This window comes from Varanus komodoensis, unplaced genomic scaffold, assembly GCF_004798865.1.
Source record: "Varanus komodoensis strain SLA01 unplaced genomic scaffold, ASM479886v1 scaffold6_2, whole genome shotgun sequence".
NCBI lineage: Eukaryota > Metazoa > Chordata > Lepidosauria > Squamata > Varanidae > Varanus > Varanus komodoensis.
In genome coordinates this window covers 7,613,303-7,635,205 of record NW_025336346.1, presented here as the reverse complement: position 1 = coordinate 7,635,205, position 21,903 = coordinate 7,613,303, and the positions used below count along the sequence as shown (strand labels likewise).

General features: G+C 41.2%; 1 protein-coding gene across 3 annotated transcripts in view; it reads left to right on the top strand.

Annotated features, from left to right (window-relative positions):
- SFMBT1 (Scm like with four mbt domains 1) overlaps window positions 1-21,187 on the top strand; it is an 87,123-nt gene extending 65,936 nt beyond the window's left edge. For all 3 annotated transcript variants that reach the window (XM_044451456.1, XM_044451454.1, XM_044451455.1), the window contains exons 10-21: window positions 1,253-1,335; window positions 2,403-2,529; window positions 2,904-3,017; window positions 3,580-3,622; window positions 4,343-4,407; window positions 6,474-6,613; window positions 8,325-8,434; window positions 10,256-10,431; window positions 13,327-13,505; window positions 13,625-13,870; window positions 16,079-16,207; window positions 16,469-21,187. In XM_044451456.1, the coding sequence (XP_044307391.1) occupies window positions 1,253-1,335; window positions 2,403-2,529; window positions 2,904-3,017; window positions 3,580-3,622; window positions 4,343-4,407; window positions 6,474-6,613; window positions 8,325-8,434; window positions 10,256-10,431; window positions 13,327-13,505; window positions 13,625-13,870; window positions 16,079-16,207; window positions 16,469-16,609 (1,553 nt within the window). In that variant the 3' untranslated portion in view covers window positions 16,610-21,187. The remainder of the gene's footprint in view (window positions 1-1,252; window positions 1,336-2,402; window positions 2,530-2,903; window positions 3,018-3,579; window positions 3,623-4,342; window positions 4,408-6,473; window positions 6,614-8,324; window positions 8,435-10,255; window positions 10,432-13,326; window positions 13,506-13,624; window positions 13,871-16,078; window positions 16,208-16,468) is intronic.
- Window positions 21,188-21,903: the final 716 nt, after the last annotated feature.

Here is a 21,903-nt window from a genome sequence, read left to right as displayed (position 1 = left end):
TACTCTGTGAATGGCCCTTCCTAAAGCTGAGTTAATGATAGTAAGTGCCTTAAGCCAAAATACGCTGGTACTGTGGCCCCAGGTACCTTTACCAGAAGGTTCTGCATTGCTACAATACATAGGAAAAAACATACTTTTCAGAAGTTACTTCAGCTCCAAAGCCTTTATGAAGAGAAAGCAGAAGTTGGAACTGACTGGTTTGATTTCCTTGCAGTCCAAGGGACTCACAGGAGTCTTCTCCTGCACCACAATTCAAAGGCCTCAGTTATTCAGCGCTCAGCCTTCCTTATGACACAGCTTTCACAGCCATACATTGCAACTGGGAAAACCATACCCTTGAATATATGCACTTTTGTTGGCAGGGTGATGTCTCTGCTTTTTAGTATGCTGTCTAGATTTGCCATAGCTTTCCTCCCCAGGAGCAAGCATCTTTTAATTTCTTGGCTGCAGTCCCCATCTGCAGTGATCTTGGAGCCCAGGAAAATAAAATCTGTCACTACCTCCATTGCTTCCCCATCTGTTTGCCAGGAAGTGATCGGACCAGATGCCATGATCTTAGTTTTCTTGATGTTGAGTTTCAAGCCAACTTTTGCACTCCCCTCCTTCACCCGCATCAAGAGGCTCTTTAGTTCCTCTTCACTCTCTGTCATTAGAGTGGTATCATCTGCATATCTGAGGTTGTTGATATTTCTCCCAGCAATCTTAATTCCAACTTGTGATTCATCTAGCCCCACCTTTCTCATGATGTGCTCTGCATACAAGTTAAATATATGCAGAGCTTCTCTAGTTTTTAATAAATTGGCATGCTGCAAAAGACTCAAAATCACACACACACACACACACACACCCCTTCTGGATTGTTGTTCACTTCTTGTCAGGACCAACCAAAAAAAGCCTTTAAAATGAATGAGGACATTTCTGAAGAAAGTAGGAATGTTGACCATTGCTGTGATTTCATTCATTGGCTAACAGCACTGACAGGCAGGAGTAGGTTAGTTTCTCATGAAATGAAACAGCAGAATAATTTCTGCTTATTTTGCCTCCAATCTCAGGTTCTACAAGAGCTGGAGGCGTGTGTGTTTGCGCACACATTTGTTTTTCAGTGAAGCTTGAGAATTGGGAGATTATGGCTTGTTGGGAAGCTGGAGGGCCCCTCCCTGCCCTCCTCTGTTGGGGCTCATGATATCACCCGGATCTTTTTGGAAGAATTGTATGATTACAAATATAACAGAGTCACTTTCTTGATTCATAGGTTATCCTGGACAGGACTTTGACTGGGCAGACTATCTCAAACAGTGTGGAGCTGAGGCTGCTCCCGAGAGTTGTTTTTCCATGGTGAGCATAACATTCACTATTTAATGTGTTCGTTCAGAGGTCTATATTTTATTTGCAAAGCTTCTTAGTCGCAGCGCATCATGGTAACAAATGAAGAATTAACCTATTGGGGGGTGGGGGTTTAGAGTATGACTTCATACCATAGTGTCTAAACAGATGTGTGTGGTGTTTAACATCCAGTTTATTATGCAGGAGCCAGTGAAGTTATAAGAATTTAAGTGTAATACTGCATTTTATGTCTGACCAAAAAGAGCAGACAAGTTGGTACACTTGTACCAACTGCTTAGATTGCAAGTGGGGATTCTTACGATGGAATGCTTTCCCATAAGAAAAACCAGTCCTGCCCTGGGAATTTATTAGAGAAAACTGGAGTAGACTATAAAACTAAACTAGACCTGACATCTAATATTTAAGGTTCAGAGGGTTTTTTGAGTGGCTGAGATCCAAACATAGCCCTGTGTATACATGGAAAGGGTTTTTTGTGAGGTTGCCAGTTTTGCTTTCCAACTACAACTCTTCCTTTATTATCACATTGTACGTAGCTGTAGTGAGTCCCCCAACTCCAGGAACATCTTTTTGTAAGGACATCATATACAGCATGTTTTTATCCTTTCCTAGTGTATGTATGTAATCTCTTAGCCTAGAGAGGTGTGACTGAGACACAGGCTTATTATGTTGCTGGCTGTTTGGATGAACCAAGCCTTCCTTTACACATAAAGTAAGTGTCTAAGGAGACAAAAAGTATCCACTTTGTTGTGTTTAATTTTTTATTTTAACTACTGCAAGCTTTCATTCAGAAGCAGACCGTCCCATATGTTCCAGCACAAATACATCATTTTTTTAAAAAATGGTTGCCTAATTGAAGTTATTTTGTGATTTAAAAGAAGCTACCCTTTCTGATTAAATGTTGTTTTGAACTTAGTCTCTGAGTCCTTGGTGATCTTCCAAGAGTCCACTTAACCACTTTTTCTGAATAAATTTTGTGACTTGTTACCCCATTGGTACTGAAAACTACTCTAAAAATAAACATTCTACCTAAATGTAAATTCTGTGTTTTGTCCCTTTAGTTAAATTCTGACCATGGATTTAAGGAGAACATGAAACTTGAGGCTGTGAACCCAGAAGATCCACAAGAAATTTGTGTTGCTACAGTTACAAAGGTGAAGGATTCCTATCTCTGGCTGCAGTTGGAAAGTAAGTTATAGTTTGGAGAATCAATATTGTGCATTTGGTTTTCCTTTTCAAATGGTTACATTAACACCATTGAATGTCATAAATTTCCAGCTACAACAAAACATGGAGGCTATATTCATATTTGATCTGTTCATTTACTATCCCATTCCTGGTAAAACTGACAGGAAAGAAAATCAAAGACCTGTATCCTGCCAGATTCCTATTCTTGTTCTACCTGTGAAGCACCTCAGGCTACAGAGAGCTGAGCATAGAGATGCATAGAACTATAAGCACATGAGCTTGTGGTGTAGGAAGCTGTATGCTGGGAGGTATAAGATCACAACAAATAGTATGCTTGAGTAGCTGTGTAAGACTTTTGCATGTTATTTTGACAGGTTCTAAAATGCCCATCCTTGAATGCATAGTGAGTGTGGAATCCATGAATATATTTCCAGTAGGTTGGTGTGAAACTAATGGATACCAGCTCAGGCCTCCTCGCAGAGCAATAGGTATGAATAACTATTACCATAATATAATGTATTGTGGAATCGAACTGATTGCATACTTGAGAGTACTCCATAGCCATTTCTCACATGTAATAATAATAATAAAAATACATGTTCTGTACTGCAACTTAGAAGAAAATTCCTACAAAGGAAAGGGGAAGAAAGCTGTAGGACATTTTGAATTAACACTTTCCTGATCTCCCGAGAAACTAGTAGTTAGTAATCAGAGAAGCAATTGGAAGATCATGCAAAGCACCTGCATTTAGACTAGCCTTATAGGAGTTATACATTTTAGGAGTAAAATTGGAGAAATGCAATCCCCTCAGTTCTGGAAAAAGAAAATCTTGTGCACCCAGATGGGAACCTTTTTTGTTACAGTCTCTTGTTCAGCTTCTGTTTAGAAATGGCTGCCCCAAGCAGTTACAAAACATGGCTTTAATCCGTTGCTTGTTCGCATAAATGCTGTTCCTCTCCATGTAAAACGTTATGATAGCTGCATATTACACCATGGGACACCTTTAAAAATATTATATTGGCTTTTCATTGTGTTTCATTTCATTTATAGTGAACAAGGAAAAGAAAATTGCAGTGGTCCAACCAGAGAAGCAGTAAGTAGTCAATGCATTTCTCATTACTAACCATTGCCTTTTTTGAGAACTTTCAATACAATGACAGCTAGAGCCCACCAACTGGAAATGATTGAAATAATATCCATCTAGATTTCTTCTGCAATGGCTTGACTCTTCTGAGCTTTGATACAGAGTCTTCACGAGGTCAGAATTTCTCTTAATGTGTACAGTGCAGCTAAATCTTTTCTGAATTCTGTTAATAGACACAGTTTATTATGTGTAAGTGGTCCTAAAGCATCTATCAGTATACTAAATTTACATTTGGAGTTGCATTATAGGGAGGGTAGTTTCATGAGAAATAAAACTTTTCCATTGTTCCCCAGGTAAGTGTGTAATAAATGAAATTCTTCTGTTTCTTTTTCAGTGTCTCCCTTACTGGTAGGATAACTTTGTTCCTGCCTTTGCTTGGGCTAGTTATTTATTCATTTATGCTCTGTGGGTGCCAGCCCAGGATGGGTGGCACTTTGCCAAAGATTACCACCTTGTTTCTACTGCTTCATTCTTTATTCAAAGCTTAGGCACATCTTTTGTTATGACACTTGACAAGACTGAAGGGATAGGAGGTTTAATGTTCCCTCCCCACCACATTTTTAGTTAAGTTGATAGTGTCCCAAAGCACCTGTGCCTCTAACAGCCTCACAGGTGATGCTGTAACTAATTAAGTCTCTCAATTTTTCTTCCTTTTTCCTTCTTTGAAAGAATACTATCTTCAAGGACTGACAATGAAGGACTAAAGAGCCAGGAACTAAACACTGCTGACACCAGTAAGGCGGAAGTGTGTGTGTGTGTGCGTGTGCGTTTCTATGTGTAAGTAGGTGGACAGGGATGCTATAAACGCTGTGTCAGTACAATACATGAGGGAGAGGGTTCTTGCAGAATCAAATCTAGAGATACGTTACATTCTGCTTATGAAAAAATGTTATGTATATAAAGGAAGGGAACTTCCCCATTTAATAGTGCAATCAGGGGTGAAAGGGAACAGGTCTAGAGAACAGTGGAGTTCCAGGAGAGAAAATCCATGTGGAAGTAGTTCCAGACAAAACATCTAGTCAACCTCCATCCCAGGCTTCAGATAATTCAGAAGTACAATTTTGGGGCAAGGCCCTTGCTAACCACTGCTTCCTGCTTGTGCTTTGAACTGTGGCAGCTCTGCAGTGAGGCCCTGTATTCAGCTTTGCAGATGCCTGTGGCAACTCTATAAGCACAAGATTGCCTGACGGTAAAAATCCATATGTGCCAGATGGTGAAATCTAATCATTTGCTAAACTGTTGAATGAATGAATGTTGAATAAGTACATCTGCTGCTGAAATGGCCAAACAAATCTATTGGTACTCTCTAAAATCTTACTGCATGACTTGCATTGCAGCAAAATGTGTGTTTCAGGAACTACCTAATGTAAGCTTTGCAGAAACAGAGGCTGCTCATTCTGGGATTTAATTGGTTTTTAAATGGAGAGGCGTTATGTCAATACAATCCCATCTCTATATATGCCCATTATAAACTTCATGGAATAAGGGCTGTAAAAGAAAGTGACTCTTAGACGAAGCACAGCTAAAATTGAATGACTGTTGGTATATCAATATCTTTAACAATCTTGCATCACAGAGGATGCTGGCTTATTTTGAAAACTTGAGCAATAAGCTAGCTGTACACATTGTTTCAGTATTGACACATATAGCTCCGGAAAACAGGTTTTCAAGAAGACATATGAAAATACCAATATTTTCATCAAGCTTTCACGATGCAAACACAATTCATCAGTCATACATTATGGTCCTCCCTGATCTGGGCAGGTGCTTGACAACTCCCCAACCTGAACAAGCTGCCCAAAATATCTCAAGCTAAAACATAGAAAAAGAACGAGTCAGAAGGGGTCTCCCGGGCCATCTAGTCTGACCTCCGGCACCAGCCGGCTCCACTCACGACATGCCCACCATGTGCATGTCATGAACCTTGGTAGTACATAAAAAAAAGCTTATACAACTGAAGTAGGACACAAATAAGGAGCCAATGTATCTGCTCCAGTTGCTTTACTCAGAAGGATGTAGTTTCCAGAAATTCATCAAGGATATTTTAGAGGTTCCTCCTCTACATCAGAAATCTCATCTCTTGCCTTGACCAGCCTACCCCAGCCTGGGACCCACCTGATGTGTTAGACCACAGCTGCCGTCATCCACAGGCAGAATGGTCAGTGAATAGTAAAAATTGTAGTCCAGCACATCTTCAGGGTACCAGATTGTAGAAGGCTGGTCTAAACCTCGTATTCATTCTGAATTTGGTACTATGTCATTTCAGTCCCTAACCACTGTGGGCAAGGGCAGTCAAGTGGAAGGTTATTTCCCAGAGGGTGGGATGAGGAGCAGCTTTAGTTCTGAGAATGCACACAGGTTTGTCTTCAAAGGAGTCTTTACAGTAGAAGGGCTTTGCTGCTGGCACAAGACAGCCACCCTGAATTCTGGCGACAGCCTGTCCCACTGCAGCCTCCCATGCAGCCCCCCGTGCAGTTCCAGTGGGTCCCTTCAGCCTCCGAATCGACTTCTGCGGTGGGGCAGTGGCTGCAGGGATGGCTCAGCATTCCACTCATGCTTTTCAGGTTCCAGCCCATTACATTTAGAAGTTAACCGCGATGAGGTGGGCTGTCAGTGTTAAATAATAAACCATTGAGATGGATGCTAGCCATATGTGGCAAGGGTTTGAGTTATAAAAGGAAAGACATATGCATGTGAAGTTGTTTACGTTATTTTCACATCTGTTGTTTAAATTTCCTGAGTGCTAATATTTAAAGTGGGTGGTTTTGCAGCATGTTCTGAAACCTTTTTACTTTTCCAGTTGTAACAAATGGTAAATACTGCTGTCCAAAGATCTACTTCAACCACCGCTGCTTCTCAGGACCATACCTTAACAAAGGTAGAATTGCGGAACTGCCACAGTCTGTAGGACCTGGAAATTGTGTGCTTGTTCTTAAAGAGGTAAGGGCGTTTGCAAAGCATGGCGCTGCTGTGAGCTGTGTGCCAGCTGGACCAACCGCGACCAGCCCCGCTGCAGCCTGCCTGCTCAGTCCCCTCACCTGGCTCAGGAACAGAAAGGGGGATCAAGAGTCCCCAAATCTCTCTTTGGAGCCTACACTCCACTGGGGAGTGGTTCCGTGGGGCCTTCTCAGGACCCCTGCACCCCCAGAGCCTGATTGCCCCAGCCAGAATGGAAAGACAGGTCCAAAATTTGCCCTGCCAGCTACTGGCCAGACAAGCCCCATGTTGCTGTGGAGGCTGGGAACACCCGACCCACTCACAACCAGCCTGTGTGTACAACCGGGGGCAGAGGCTTCAGTGCCACCAAGCCTGAGGCCACCCCAGCTATCTCAGGGAGGAGGACCATTGAGCAGCCAGGCCTTGCAGAACCAATCCCCTCTTCTGTCCGAAGCGGATACATTTACTGAGTGTTCCATTGCTTTGATGCGTTTAAAAAAATATATTAACCACCTCGAGCACTTCATGAATTGTAGCAGTGGCATAGAAAAACCTGCAATTAATTAATTAAAGTTTTAGGGGAGGCATGTAATTCTGTAAGGCATGTAATTAATTCACAGCATTGGATAAGAGCCCAAGTAGCATTGCCAAGAAGAATATGCATACCTGCCACTGAACCATGCAACAGTAAAATGTCTCCAAGGCAGAATATTAGTTTCAGTGTCAGTAACTAGATCTGTAAAGACGTGCATGGTACTTTGAGAACATCTTGATTAGTCTGACTGCCTCTGGGGGCTTCTGCTGCATGTTAAGAGCTGTGGGGTATTCCTCAAAGAGGCAGGCTTGTCAGATACTGTCCCGTGGTACAGCAACACAAAGCACTTCAGTATGATTTATTTTAAATCTCAGGTTCATTATTCTTGGTCATTTGCTCATTAAATTGATAGATATTTCCTTGCATGCTTCTTTCCTTGGAATGAATTGAATGGAGCAACTTTCACTCATAGTTTTTTCCAGTTATATTAATGCAAAGATGAATCTTTTCTTTGAATGCTACCTTAACCAGCTTTCCTTCTCCTTTCTGAATGATGTGCAGTTAAATTTAGTAGCGAGCTCCCAATTACCTGCCATCTTCAGCTGTTTTCCAGAAGCCTCCTTCTCCAGGAACCTTTCCTTTGGAACCATTGTTTAAATCTCATTGCTTATAACTCTACGCTTTCCTTCAAATTTTCTTGGTTCCCCTATTTACCAAAGATTTTAGGCCCTTCTATATTAGTATAAAGCCAGACCTTCACAGAACTATGAGTTCTTTGGGAATCAAAAGTAATGAAAAGTGTGCTAGAAATTAAAGCATCTCAGCTGAATTAACATTTGCTAGATGAAGACAGTGCTGTGATGTTCCTTGAACAAACCTGAAGGAAAAGAGGAACAACAGCTATATTAAGTGTTGAGAGCTGCTAGAATTGCAAAGTTAATGGCAGACAAGTAATAAATGCTTGGCAAATCCTTGCTTACTGTCTGTTTGGTTTGCAGTTACTGTAGTTCATCCTAATCTTATCATGTCTGCTTACTTGAGTGTGTGCTGTTGATACTCTTATTGTGGTTAATTCTGATGGCTACAATTAATCTTCTAAGCCATGTTTACATGTTAAAATCATTGTTACTGTACAAGTTACTTAATGCTGTCACTTTCTTCTCTCTCCCCCATTTTCAGGTTCTCTCTTTGTTGATCAATGCTGCCTACAAGCCTAGCCGTGTTCTTAGAGAAATACAATTGGATGAGGAAGCTGCATGGCACGGATATGGAGAAACCCTGAAAGCAAAGTAAATTGCCCCTCCTGTTTCATGTGCTTCTCATTTACTCTTAAAGCCAGATTGGACATGACAAAGGAAAATCCCCCCTCGCAACTTTTGCAGTGCTGATGTGGGAGGGGAGGTGATGCGTTTGCTAGGCAGACAAGTGCTTCATCCTTTACTTCCATTCCACCCCACCCCATGTAATAACAATGATGAGGAGCCAGTGGGGTGCAGTGGTTACCAGTGCAAGACTGGGACTCAGGAGACCCGGGTTCTAGTCCCTGCTCAACCACGGAACAAACTGGATGACCTTGGGCAGTCACAGACTTTCAGCCCAACCTCCTTCACAGGGTTGTTGTTGTGGGGATAAGGTTGAGAGCAAGAGGAGAAGGACATAAGCCACTCTGAGTTCTTTAAAAAAAGTGAGATATAAATCTACTATAGATAAATTAAAAATGCCGGTAATACCATATTTATTACAGTTTGATAATATACTAGAAATCAGGAATGCAAGTTTATGCGTAGATGATGTGGATGGCCTGATTTTGGGTGGGGAGTTTATTTGGAGGGGAGAATTGGTTGCATAAATGTTAAGCGACCCTTCAGTCACTCGTTTTCCTAACCATACGCTTGAATCAGAAGTTAATGATTCATGCCTTCTCTCCCATTTTTCCTGTTCCTCCAAAATATAAATGTATTTGATGTGAAATGAAAATACACTCCATCTAATATAACATGTCTTTCTCTGTGTTTAAGTCTTTATCTTTAAATGGGGTCCAGAAAATAGTTTGAGCAAAAGGGTAGCTGTATTTTCAGATGTCAAGAATCTGGTCTAATATGCTCTCTTCTAGTCACACCATGTCCTAGAATTGTCTTTTACTTTTTTGGGTCAGATTGATAATTTAGGGGGACTCAAGCAGGTATTCCATGTTTAACTAGGAGCGAGGTATTTCAGATATTGCAAAATTGGTATTGCAACACGGAGCAGTTTAGTAACTATTGAAGCTCACTTGGGCATCTGATAATTTGTTCAATAAAGGGGTAAGAGGCTGAATCAACTGAAGGTCAGCAAAACATCTAGGATAATTAGAAGTTATTGATAAGTTTTTGTCATGTAAGTAAATAGACTATCAAGTTCAGAGCAATTGGCACAGGTGCATGGCTTGAAACAGAGTCCTTTGGAAAGTTTGAGATAGACTAAGTCACCTGCCTTCCTTCCCTTTGAATTGGAGCCAGCAATTCTGAACTACACTGGTGGAAAATTTATCTTCCTCTCACAAGGAGGGTTTGCAGTTGCTGCTTCCAGCATTCCCAAACGCCCTTCACTGGCACTGGGGGCTCTGTGGTGGTTACTGCTGCTCCGTCTGCTCTGGGTGCAGGGATGGCCTTAGTCTAGCCGTCTCCTTGGTTCCCAGAAGGAATGCTAGTACCCCCTGGACCCAGTGCCCAGGACATTTGCATTGCACCATCTGTCCTGGGTGCCCACACAAGAAAAGAAGGCACGAGACTGATCATGCCCTGCCTTTGCAGCTGCCACCCCAGTTGGGAGCGGCAGTTCCTCTCCAGCCTGGATATTGAGGCTGGAGTGATCCACTTGTTCTGAAGCAAGACATCATAAGTTGCTGGGATATATATTCAGAATCTAGGAATTGCAAACTTTACCTCTTTAGCAATACCGATACTGATTCAACTAACATGTCTTTATCTGATTATGATGATGCCCAGTGTTTCACCAACCCTATGATGGCTTGTATATTTAACTGCATAAAAGGATGTGGCTTCCATACCATCACTCCCCCCCCCCCCATCTCAGTTGTAGTCAACCAAATGTTTCTTTGCTTGATACAGGTATAAAGGAAAGAGTTACCGTGCAACGGTGGAGGTTGTAAGAACAGCTGATCGGGTTTCAGAGTTCTGCAGGCAGACCTGTATCAAATTAGAATGTTGTCCGAATCTCTTCGGCCCCCAGATGGTGCTAGACAAGTGTTCAGAGAACTGCTCTGTTCTGACAAAAACCAAATATAGTGAGTATTACGGTGTTTGGTCTTACGAGGAACTGTTCTTATTCAGTGGCCAGAAAACCTAGTTTCCCATCAATACACAGTATCTGTCAAATGACTGCAAAAGATAAAACTCTGAATACTATGCTGAACCTCTGAGTGCCAACTCCAATGGAAACCCATAGGGTGGCAACAAGGGGGAGGGCCTTTTCTGTGGTTCCCCCTCCTTTGTTTGAAATAAGCCCAGTCTTGCCATCTTTTGGTGCCAGGTCAAGATAGCCCCATATATGAAGGCCTTTAAAGATCTCTTTGGTTATCCAAGGGCCTGAGGGGATTATCTTTTCCTTATTTTAAATTCATTTTTTAAATTCATGTTGATGGTATTTGCATGGTATTTTATTATTTTGTTTTATATGTTGTTGTAAAGCACCAAAGAGCTTTGGCTGTGGAGCAGTATAAAAATGAAATAAATAGCAACAACTTTCTGTAGATGCTCAGAAGAAACACTGTACCAGGACCATACCATTATGCCTTATTTCTAATATCTGCCTGTAGAATACTTGGAGCAGCCTTCGCCAACCGGGCACGCTTCAGATGTGGCGGACTGCAAATGCCACCATTCTAAGCCATCTTTGGTGCTCTCTGGGAAGCACCAGGCTGAGCAAGGATGACTTGGACAGTTAGTGCATGAGGCACAGAGCTCCCATAAAAGAGTAGTCGGCTAGTCCCCATGATGTCAAGGCAAAGCAACCTGTTTGGCAGGTGGTCCATGACTGGATCTTTGGACATGTTTGTCTTCAAAAGAGCTACAAAGAATTTCAAATTTGATCAAAACTGGCCCAAAGAATTCCATGTGGTCTTCCAAGATAAAACACTGGTACATTTAGAAAGTCCTGTGGGAAGATTTAGCAGCTTTGTAAGAAAGGCATAGTATCCTATGGCAGCCTTAAAATGAAAACAAAAACATCAGGAGGTACGGTTCCAGATCTGCTTAAATATTGGAGAGTTTCAATAAGCATGTTAATGGAATATGTATATTTATCAGCTTTTTCTTGATTGCAATGAATGATACAGCTGTTTAGGAACACCTGGAAAAATTCCTGAATCATGATCTCAAGAAAGTATCCAGCTTCTTCATAATTGATCCTAAAAGCTGTTGTTTTATACCTTGAAGAAAAAAAGCAAGCCTGTTGATATCAACAGCTTACTGCGTGCAGTGCTTTTACTTTGCTGTAAAAATAAAGGCTGCATTACCTTTGCTTGCTTCCAGATCATTCAGAATACATAGGGGCAGTTTGTGGGATCAAAGACTTATCCAGCAGCCAAGCAGCTGCCTCTTGGAAGCCCACAAGCAGTGTGAGAGCAACAGCAGCTCCCGCTCATATTTCCCTGTAACCGGTGCTGAGAGCCAGGCTGTCCCAGTACTGAAAATAATACAGAGTATTGTCCTTACCATCAACTGTATGAAACCTAAAAGTGGTGCTAGTTATAGCTACCTGGCTCCTCTGTACCTTGCACCCACGCTGCAGTCTCTTGTGCTTTCTCTCTTCTACATTCGTGCTTTTTCTCTCTCTCTGTTGTTAGGATCCCTCTCATCAGCCCCTACTTAAGTTTGCATGACTTTAAAAAAAAATTTTTCTTGGGGCCTGTGTAGCATACTTGAGCGCCATACAGCCAGGAACTCTCCTGCTGGGCAAAGATCTGCATGGGTGAGCTCACCAAGAGTGGCAAGAGTTTTTGCTAAGCAGCCCCTTCCTGCAACCTGTGATGGAATCATTCTCCTGGGGTTGAATAACATGATGACCTAGCAGTCAGCAACCCTAAGAACAGGCCACGGGGTTCTAAGCAGGGGTTTGCTCCCCTTCAGGAAGTAGTCCGCGAGACAATATGGCAGCTCACCATGGCCAGCAACCCACAATGAGTTGCCATGCCATGCAGACCCAGTCACTGCTTTGTCTAACATCGTCCCCACATTCATTCGTCTGTTGACAAAACCGTCCCCATCCCGCCATATATCATTTATTTCATGTATTAACATTTATATACTATCTTAACAGCTACAGCTGTCCAGGAGATTTACAAGGATTAAAAACCTTTTTTAACAGTATTATGCAGAATATAATAGTATCTATATGTTTAGCTGAAAACATACAGATCAGAAACACAAACACATAACCAACTAATATCCCATAGTCTGATTAAAAACCTCTTTTAATGCCTGGGAGTAGAGGAAGGTCTTAACCTGGTACTGAAAAGACAACCATGTTGACACCCAGCAGGTTTCTTCATAACTGGGGGCTGCTTCCAAGAAGGCCCTCTCCCTTTTTGCCATCTGCCAAGCTGTCCTTGGAGCAGGCACTCAGGGAAAGGCCTTGACAGATGATGAGCATAGCGCACGGGCAGGTTCAGGCTGGGAGAGGCTCTCCATCAGGTGTTCTAGTCCCAAGGCATGGAAGCCTTTATTTAGTCAATGTACCCTGCGTTCTGCCAAGTAAAATAGCATTCCAGGTGGCTTACAATCCTAAATAAAATTTGATTAGAACCATAGTAAAAACAAATGCATTACAACAGCATTAACAACCAAACGACACAATAAAAATTATACTTCAGCACACCTGGTGGGATCACCACCCACGTATTAAGAAATATTGAGCACTACGTAGTTTGATGTGCAGATGTTGGCAGCCCCTCTGAAACACTGTGCTACATAGACTAGTAGGCTTAATGAACTGCTACATCATTTGTTCTGTATTTCTAAGACCCACACCTACAGGATTGAGTGCAGGTATTGCGCAGTAACTATAGTGCTTTCAAGAGTGCCCCTCAAATCTCTCAGTGGCGCACTTTTTAAAGACTAAGAACTGAGGAGGCATCCTGAAGTTTCACAGGAAGAATTCTCTTCTTTTAAATTCCCCATAGCTCACTATTACGGGAAGCGGAGAAATAAAAGGATTGGCCGACCACCAGGTATCCACAGCAACACAGAGGCAAGCATGAAGAAGGCAAGCAGGAAGAGAAAGAAACGGAAAAACTTCTTTGTTCATAAGAAGAAACGATCATCTACCTCTGTAGATAACACACCAGCTGGCTCACCCCAAGTATGAGACATTTGTTTTGGGCATCATATGCTGGATAGGGGCTGGATAAAGGAATCGTGGAATATGCTTCGGCACGCAAGCCTCGCTAACCCCCAGCCCTCCTTTCCATATCATTTCAGGGCAGCGGATGTGAAGAGGAGGATGACCAGGATGAAGTGGACGAAGAATCCCTGACAGAAGACAGTACCTCTGAGCATCAGGAAGAACTGTTAGAAGAGTCTGAAGTGTCTGAGAAGAAATCGCGGTCCTCCTCCCCCGCACAGAGTGAGCGGTCCCATTTTGGGGCTCAGGACCGGGACAAACAGAAGAGAAAACTGTGTTCCTTTTCCTTTTCAGATGATGAAAATAAGCCCCCTTCACCAAAGGTATGCCTTCATGTAAAGAAAAACAGAGAGCATACTCCCTAGCAGTGAATATCTAGTTTTCAAAATGAGGGACCTCGTCATTCAGTTACTTAGACCTTGAATGCAGGCATGCCTTGCACATTTGTTCATTCCCAGTCAGACAGCAATTTAACAACATACGAGCCTGTACATAAGGGCTGAGTATGTGCTGAGTGTGGCCTGTTTGAACCATGGGTTAATGTGTTAGGAACCCAGCTGCAGCATACTATGCAGTAATAGCATACAGATTCCAAATGTTTCAAGAGTTTGTTACCAGTTTATTACGTATAAATGTAGTATCACCAAGTTTTTACATGTGAGTACTGTTCGCTTCCCTATTTCAGATGCAGTTATGAGAATTAAAGTCACATGTTTAGTGTTGTTTATCATGCTCTGTATAAAGATGTTTTACCAAATTTGAGAAGCTTGTGTTGTACAGAGAGACTCAAGCTACCATGCAAACAAGGGGAATCATAAGTGAGATTTAAAAGCTTTTATTAGAGAGGGAGGACCTATATGATCTTCTTAAAATCTCATGGGAAATGGATTTAGGGAAAGATATAGACAAGGGAGAGTGTGGGAAAATATGGGAAGAAAGAATATTTAATGATATATCAATTAGAATTAAGGAAAAATATATACATTAATATGGAAACAATACCTGATGCCGGTAAAAGTATTCTATATGGATAATAAATACTCTAATTTAGGTTGGCACTGTGGGATTAAGGTGAAAAAGGTTGATAAATAAGAATTATTTTAATGTTATATGCCAGGGGTCCTCAAACTTTTTCAGTAGGGGGCCAGTTGAAAGGTGGCAGCTACATGCGCGGGCTGGGGAGGGGGAGGTGCCTGAGTGCGAGGGCCGGTGAGGCGTCGGGTGTGCGCAAGGTGGTGTTGGGTGCACGCAGTGGCGACTCACTTGGAGATCTCCCAGCGAGTCCAAAACCATCTTGAGCGAGCAAGCCACTGCCTCCCTGTGCTGCAAGGCAGTGGCGAGCAAGCGTGTGCAGGAGAGGCAAGCGGCAGCGGCGGCTTGCTCACTCGGAGATGGTTTTGAACTCGCTGGGAGATCTCCCAACGAGTCCAAGACCATCTCCGAGTGAGCAAGCTACCACCTCCCGCGGGCGGTAAGCGTGCTTGTGCGCAGACGGTGGCGCAGGCCAAATGAAAGGGCATGATGGGCCGGATCCATCCCGCGGGCCGTAGTTTGAGGACCACTGTTATATGCGGTTCATTTAGTGAACATGTATTAATAAAAAGGAAGGGTATTAAAGCTTCTGTTGATTCAGTGCAATTTTGGATGGAAGGGAGTATTCATGAAAGAGAGGAAATTTAGAAGGATGAAGAAAGAAATGAAGAAAAAATATTGGGTAGTTATGGTTCTGGTGGAGGGGTACACTAGTCGATTTTATATATAGTTTTCTGTTGTTTATTATGTCATTTTTAATTTTTCTTACGACTATTTTATATTTTTAGTATCATTTTGTAGTAGCTTAAATTGAAAAAGAAAGACAACAGGCAATAAAGTAATTGGTAGAAAGCAAAAAACCAAAAAAAGCAACAAAGTTTGAATACATATCCTGTAAACACTTTCTTGGGAGTACACCCCAATATACTCCGTGGAGACTTACTTCAGATAAACATGCACAGGAATTCACTGTTGCTGTGTTAATCTAGTTTGGCTTACAGACCTTCAAATTGTGTGTGATTATTGCTGTTTAACCTGTTGCATCCCTAGTGCTCTATGAGAGCATCAGAACACTTCAAAACAGCATGAGAATTATTAACCAGTATGCACAACGTAGAAATGGATGAGATATATACCTAAAGAAAAAAAACACATCAGCTATTGACTAGTGGAAGCCCTACCTATTAATCAAATCTGGTTTCTATGATTTGGGAACGGGGTTGCCCCCAGAGTTGCCCATTGGGCTTCATTTTTCCCCACAATCACACAGACACACAAATTTATCACTTTACTTGAGGTGCATGTAGGGCAGGGAAGAAATGGGGACAGAGAGCAAAATGCTTACATTCTGTGTTTTTGTACTTGGCCTACACTTCATGGCTTAATTTTCATTGCTGCACACAGACTATGAAAGTTCTTTTAATGAAGATATGGCAAAATGTAGATGTATCTCTAAGCAAGGCAAATATGGTATTTTTACTTTTCTGTTTTGTGATTAGGAAATAAAGATAGAAGTTGGCGAGAAATTGCAGCTGGACAGCAACCCTCTGGAATGGAGCGTAGCTGATGTTGTGCGATTCCTCAAATCTACAGACTGTGCACCATTAGCTAGAATATTTATGGATCAGGTATTCTAGTGTTCTTTTCTTTAACAACTACTAATTGAACACTTGAAATTTGTTGTAAACAGTAAGCATGCCATGTTTGTCCCAGTATGACACAAAATTACCCCCTTTTGATCCCCACATTTATACTCATCTAAAGATGTTTTTTATTTTGATTTGCTAGCCTTTGGTGAGACTACAAGTTTGCTACTATTGAATGCATATTGATAGCATTTATTAGTTCTGACTCCTGTCCTCCCTCCCTCCCTCTCTCTCTCTCTCCAGGAAATAGATGGACAGGCACTTCTCCTGCTCACCCTTCCCACTGTTCAGGAGTGCATGGACTTGAAACTTGGCCCAGCCATTAAACTTTGCCATCACATTGAAAGAGTTAAATTTGCCTTCTACCAGCAGTTTGCTAACTAAAGGGGAATTGGTGGAGGGAGAGGACAGAAAGCTGAAACTGAATTTTTGAAGCACAACTGCAGTCTCCTGCTCTTTCTTCAGCAAGGGGAGCCAAGCAGGGTCAGAGAGAACGGCTCATGAATAGACATTTGCAGTCTTGCACTTTGAGGAAAGAAAAAAAATTACTTGGAGCAAAACATAAACATGGTCCTAGCTCTTTTCCCAGCTGTCTCTTGGGTTAGGAATGCAGTACTTGCTCATTCTATACACCAAGACTCTTTTATGAATAAAAGTGGTTGTAATCTCTCCTCCAAGGGGAGAAAATTTCCTCAAGTTCTAGTGTGAAAAGGAGAAACTTGACCGCATGTGGAAGGGAATGCAGAGTGATGGAAATCTCCTTGCTGTGTGCAGAACTACCCCGTTTTCCTTGCCTTCAAGATGATTGCCAAGATAAGTGCTGTGGCCAAAAGCTTAAACACTGAAGTGCAGCCAGATTTGTTTATGGTCTTTATTTTGCAGCTTGCTCTCTACCTCTACAACCTGAAAAAGCTACAAGGGAAGTAAACATTTTGGGGAAGGTCATATATGGCTATGCAATGGCTGCTTTTCTGCAGCTAGATTAAGGAAGCCAACTTTTTTTTCTCCTGACAGATACTCTGTGCCTTTAACAGCTGATAGTCACACACTTGGGGGTAGAGACTTTTGTCTGGAGAGGTAGTGATGGTGATGCCTGATGCCATTTCTGTCTGACATGCTGGTAAAGGCACAGAGTGGGTGGGGTGGGGGAGATTTTGGAAACTGTAGATCAGAAATTTGAATGTTTGCTTTGAATGGCTTTGCTTTACAGAAAAGCTGCAATGAGTTTTTAAATTATTTTTACTGAAAGCTGCTCAGAAATACTGACACTTTAGTAATATCATTTTTCTGTTTCGGACAATTTTAGTGAAGTATTGCATGTTACTTTTTCTAGGAAAAAAACCGACACGATAGGGATTACATTTTCTTCTCTTGTCCTCATTTGTTTGAAAAACCAACCTTGCATCGGTAGAGGAAGAAAGAATGGAAACTGAGCTCCTGCCAATACTCAGATGTTACGAGTTTCCTCCAAATAATTGTAGTTGTTGTGTAATGCATGGGTGGAATAGCAACTTCCCTCTTCTAGCTAAGTATATAACAGCATGGATGTCCTCTTGTGGCACAGTTCATGCATATGTTGACCTATGTTGACCGTGTACGCGTTTGGAGATGTTAGGAGATGGGGATCCATGGTTCTCCACATGACTTTGTGGCTTAATGTAGAGAGAATTAATGTGCTGACTGATGTTTCTCAGTAGAGCAGCTTCCCACAACTGCAACCACTAATGTTGGGTGCACATGATTGAAGAAAATAAAGGTCTTGATTTCTGCAGAGTGGGTTCAAACTCATTGAGATTCAGTCATGCATCAGGCATTTCTACCCGTTATATGTGTATATTAAGTTTGAAAGATATCTGGTCACTTCAGTCTGTGAAGATTTGGTGTTCACAGATCAAAAGATTATTTTCTCCCTGGTCTTGTCCTAGGGTATGCATAAATGCTGTTTAAGAAGGGTGCATGGTATTTTGAAAGACATGGCCTCATTAGCTTCCAGCTATATAGGTCTCCCAAACTATAGATGAAGAGAATGATTTCCCAAGTGTTCATATTTCAGGTTTCAACCAAAGTAGATTTAGTACATAAAATCCTAAGTAAATGTACTTATGGGCCAAATTTGCACCTACACTTGTATATCAAATTAGTGCTATTTCTTTGGCCCATTTATTTATGAGAAAATGAATTTAGTGTGTTCATGTGCAAGCGAGTGTGGGTGTGTCTGAGGGCAAATGCCTCTATTTAGCACCAGAAAGAAAATGGATCTCTTTTCATCATCCAACCTCAATGTATCTTTTGCTCTATGAACAGGCACCTGTTGGGTACCTTAATCCAAAAAGGGAACCATATGAACTTTGTATGTACAAACAAATGTCTTTAAGATTTTCAGGGTTTTTAAAGTTCAAATTTTCATACTCCATACATTGCTGTAAATAAGTCTGTTTCTGATGCCAGTGGAGTAGATGCTGGCTATCTGGGATATATTTATACGCTTGTATTTCTTTCTTGCTTTAGCAGTTTGGTCCCAGTGGGATCCATTTAGGGGATTTCAAAAAGAAAATGCATTTCATTGTTTTGTTACTTTTGAGTGAGTCATTTCTATGCAACACACGGGTACTTGTAGACTTCGTTTCTCGAGGCAGTTCAAGCATGGCTTGTAGGCTGGAGTTTAAAGGGTTTGATGCAACCAACAAAGCATTCACTCCCTGAATAGTTCTGGAATATTCCCCTAGTGTAGTGAAATGTAACTTCACCTACAAACCCTTCATGTCATTCCATTTACTGGCCAGATGGATCAGCTGGAATTTTATCTGACTTAGTACTGATAATGACACTCATAAGCTCCTGTGCTATTGTAGTGGACTGGGGGTTGAGTTGGCAAACGTTGGTAGCATTGTATCCTTTTACTATACCAATGACATTCTAGTTAGGACAGGGGTATGCACCCATTGGCTTTAAGGTCTGTTTTATACTTTTCCCACAAAGCAAAAGTGGGAACAGGTAGATGTACTTTTTATTTCTCTTAGGGCTACTTGCTATGAAAAAGATAATGTGACAATACATTTTGCAGATGCAGGCTTTCTCCTGTGATTGGCTTTTTGGGAAGCAGTTTGCAAAAATATTAACACATTAACTTTGTCTACTGTACACTGAAAAGTTGCACATCTATCAAAATGTGAGATAGTTGTGGTCTAGTTTTACTTTTATAATGCTAGATATTTGGGAGAAGAAAGTGGGAAGCCAGTAGTGTGTAGGTCTTTTATCAGACTGTGTACTTGAAGGAGGCCTGGTGTAGAGGAACATTTATCAATGCTTTATCAATTCTGTGCCTGTCTTGGAACTTTCAATCCTGTTAAGATAATGGAAGCCTTATATTCCTGATCAGATCAATAATTCACAAGAAGGTAGAATGAGTTGGTTACAAAATGTATAGCAATATAATAAAGCATCATTTACTCCCTGAATTGAGCACACATTTTCCATATGTGTAGAGGATTGTTAATGTATTACTAGCCAAAGGCTAATCAGCTCAAAGCAGTTGGGTTGTACATGAGTGGAAGATTTTGCAAATATGCCAAATTGTGAAGTTTTAAAACCAGGATGGCTAATGCACATCTTTGCCTCAGCCACTTTATTTCTTTGTGTACATATTGTGAAGCTTTATGATTCTAATAGAAGACATGTTGCCAAAAGTCATTTTACCAGAGAACTAAATTAAATGTTTTAAATAAAAATCTTTTAACACAGTTTTCAGCTTTTGCTAAGAAGGTTACCTACTGTGCTGCCTGCTAAAGTTTTTGAAATACCCAAGTTTTGCAAAGCACAAATGGATTGGCTTTGCCTTGATGACCTCATGAGTATAAGTTTGACTGAGAGCTCATGTTGGTATTAACACTCCCCAAATCATTCGTGTATGACCTTTGATTTTGAAGGTAGCCTTATGAGTAAAAGGTCGGAATGGATTTTTATGTACAATGATAGATTTTAAACCTCATTCTGTAATGCAATGGTATTCACTGTGCATGCAGTAATCAGATACCCCGTGGGCTGGATTTATAGCAAATGGGTTGTACAGTGAATACCACTAATGTGAATTATTTATATATGTGCGTGTGTGTTTCAAAACATCAAAACTGGAGAGAGGCTGGAAGTACAGCAGTTATTTCTTACTAGTTGCTTACTTGCCAGCGTGGGATCTAATCCTTATACTGCAATCTACCTAAGATTGCTTAAATACAATTGGACATCTGCAGTATAAGGGGCCTGAACTATGGAATGCAGCAAGTTGCATGTATTTTTATCTCTGGAGGAAGCAAAGTTCCTCTGGCCTTCTCTTGTTAAGCTGCAAGTCTCTGCAGAAACAAACGACCAGACATGTGGAACTTTGAGTGATTTAAATAGATGACTTTCTGTAAAGAACTCGCTCCTTTCATTGCAACTCCTATGAAGCCTTAAGTACTGTCCATATGTCAGTGAGGCTTCATGTTGGCTTTTCATGCTGCTATCATGTTCCGCCCTCACCCAGTGCACACATCCAGTTCTATTAATGTTTATAGACAATCAAAATATCTTGAAAGAGCCTCCTAGGGCAGATATCGCCAACATATATGTAGATCTGTTTGTTGTAATTGCTCATGGACATGCACTTTCCCTGCTTCGTTTTCTTTAAAAAATGGTGTATATTGTGTTGTCTCCTCCTGCTTGCTGTATTTTTTCTCTTTGATTTTAATTAATATATATGTGTGAATTGAGGGTAAAATTCTAAAATGGAGGAATATGCACATTAAAATATTCATATTGAAGTTGCTCCTTTGCTGGATAAGTGCATCAGTTAAAGGGTTTTAAAATATTTTGGATGGATTATTTTGCTTGGGTTTTTTTTCATTTCTGTAAATGAATGTACATAATTTTGTGGTACTTCATAACTGTTTTAAGTGGTTGTAAGGAAATTAAAAATGCTTAAATTGGTGCTTGTTTCTGTTACGTCAATAAGTTGAGTATGCTTGAGTATTCAGAATTCTGTATGACATCACTGAAGGAAAGAGTAGCCAGATTATTATTACATGACAAGCACTTGTGGTTTCATAGTGGCAAAGGTATATTTCTAAGTATTTTACAAGTCAAGATGCATTACAACACATCCCAAGTACCAGGCATAGTTACCAATTGTCCTCTGGCTGAAAAGTAAGCAGTGGTAGAAAATTTCAGCAAGATGTTATACTTGAGGTTTTCCACCATGGAAATGCTATCTCTCTCTCTCTCTCTCTCTCTCTCTCTCACTCTCTCACTCTCTCACTCTCTCACACACACACACACACAATCCTTGATCTACTTCTGCCTGGATATTTGTGGGAGAGGCCACATGTTGTGATAGGAAATTAAGGGTCATGCTGAGAGATGCCAGGACTTTTATCTAAACATTCAAAGGATTACACCTTAAAATAGATTTAGAGCTTATCATTTGGAGAACATTAACCTCCTAATTTTAGTTATTCTTCCCAGGGGAGCTACAGAAGGTTGGTTTAAGGAAAACCAGAACCAAATTTTGGTGATCTTGTTAGCAGAGTCTTACATTCACATGTTATACTAACTCACAAATATAGGTCTTGGGCTTGCAATAGCATCCCCCCCTTTAAACAGCCAGTATGCACTACGTACATCAACCACCTGAGGCTGCAGGTAAG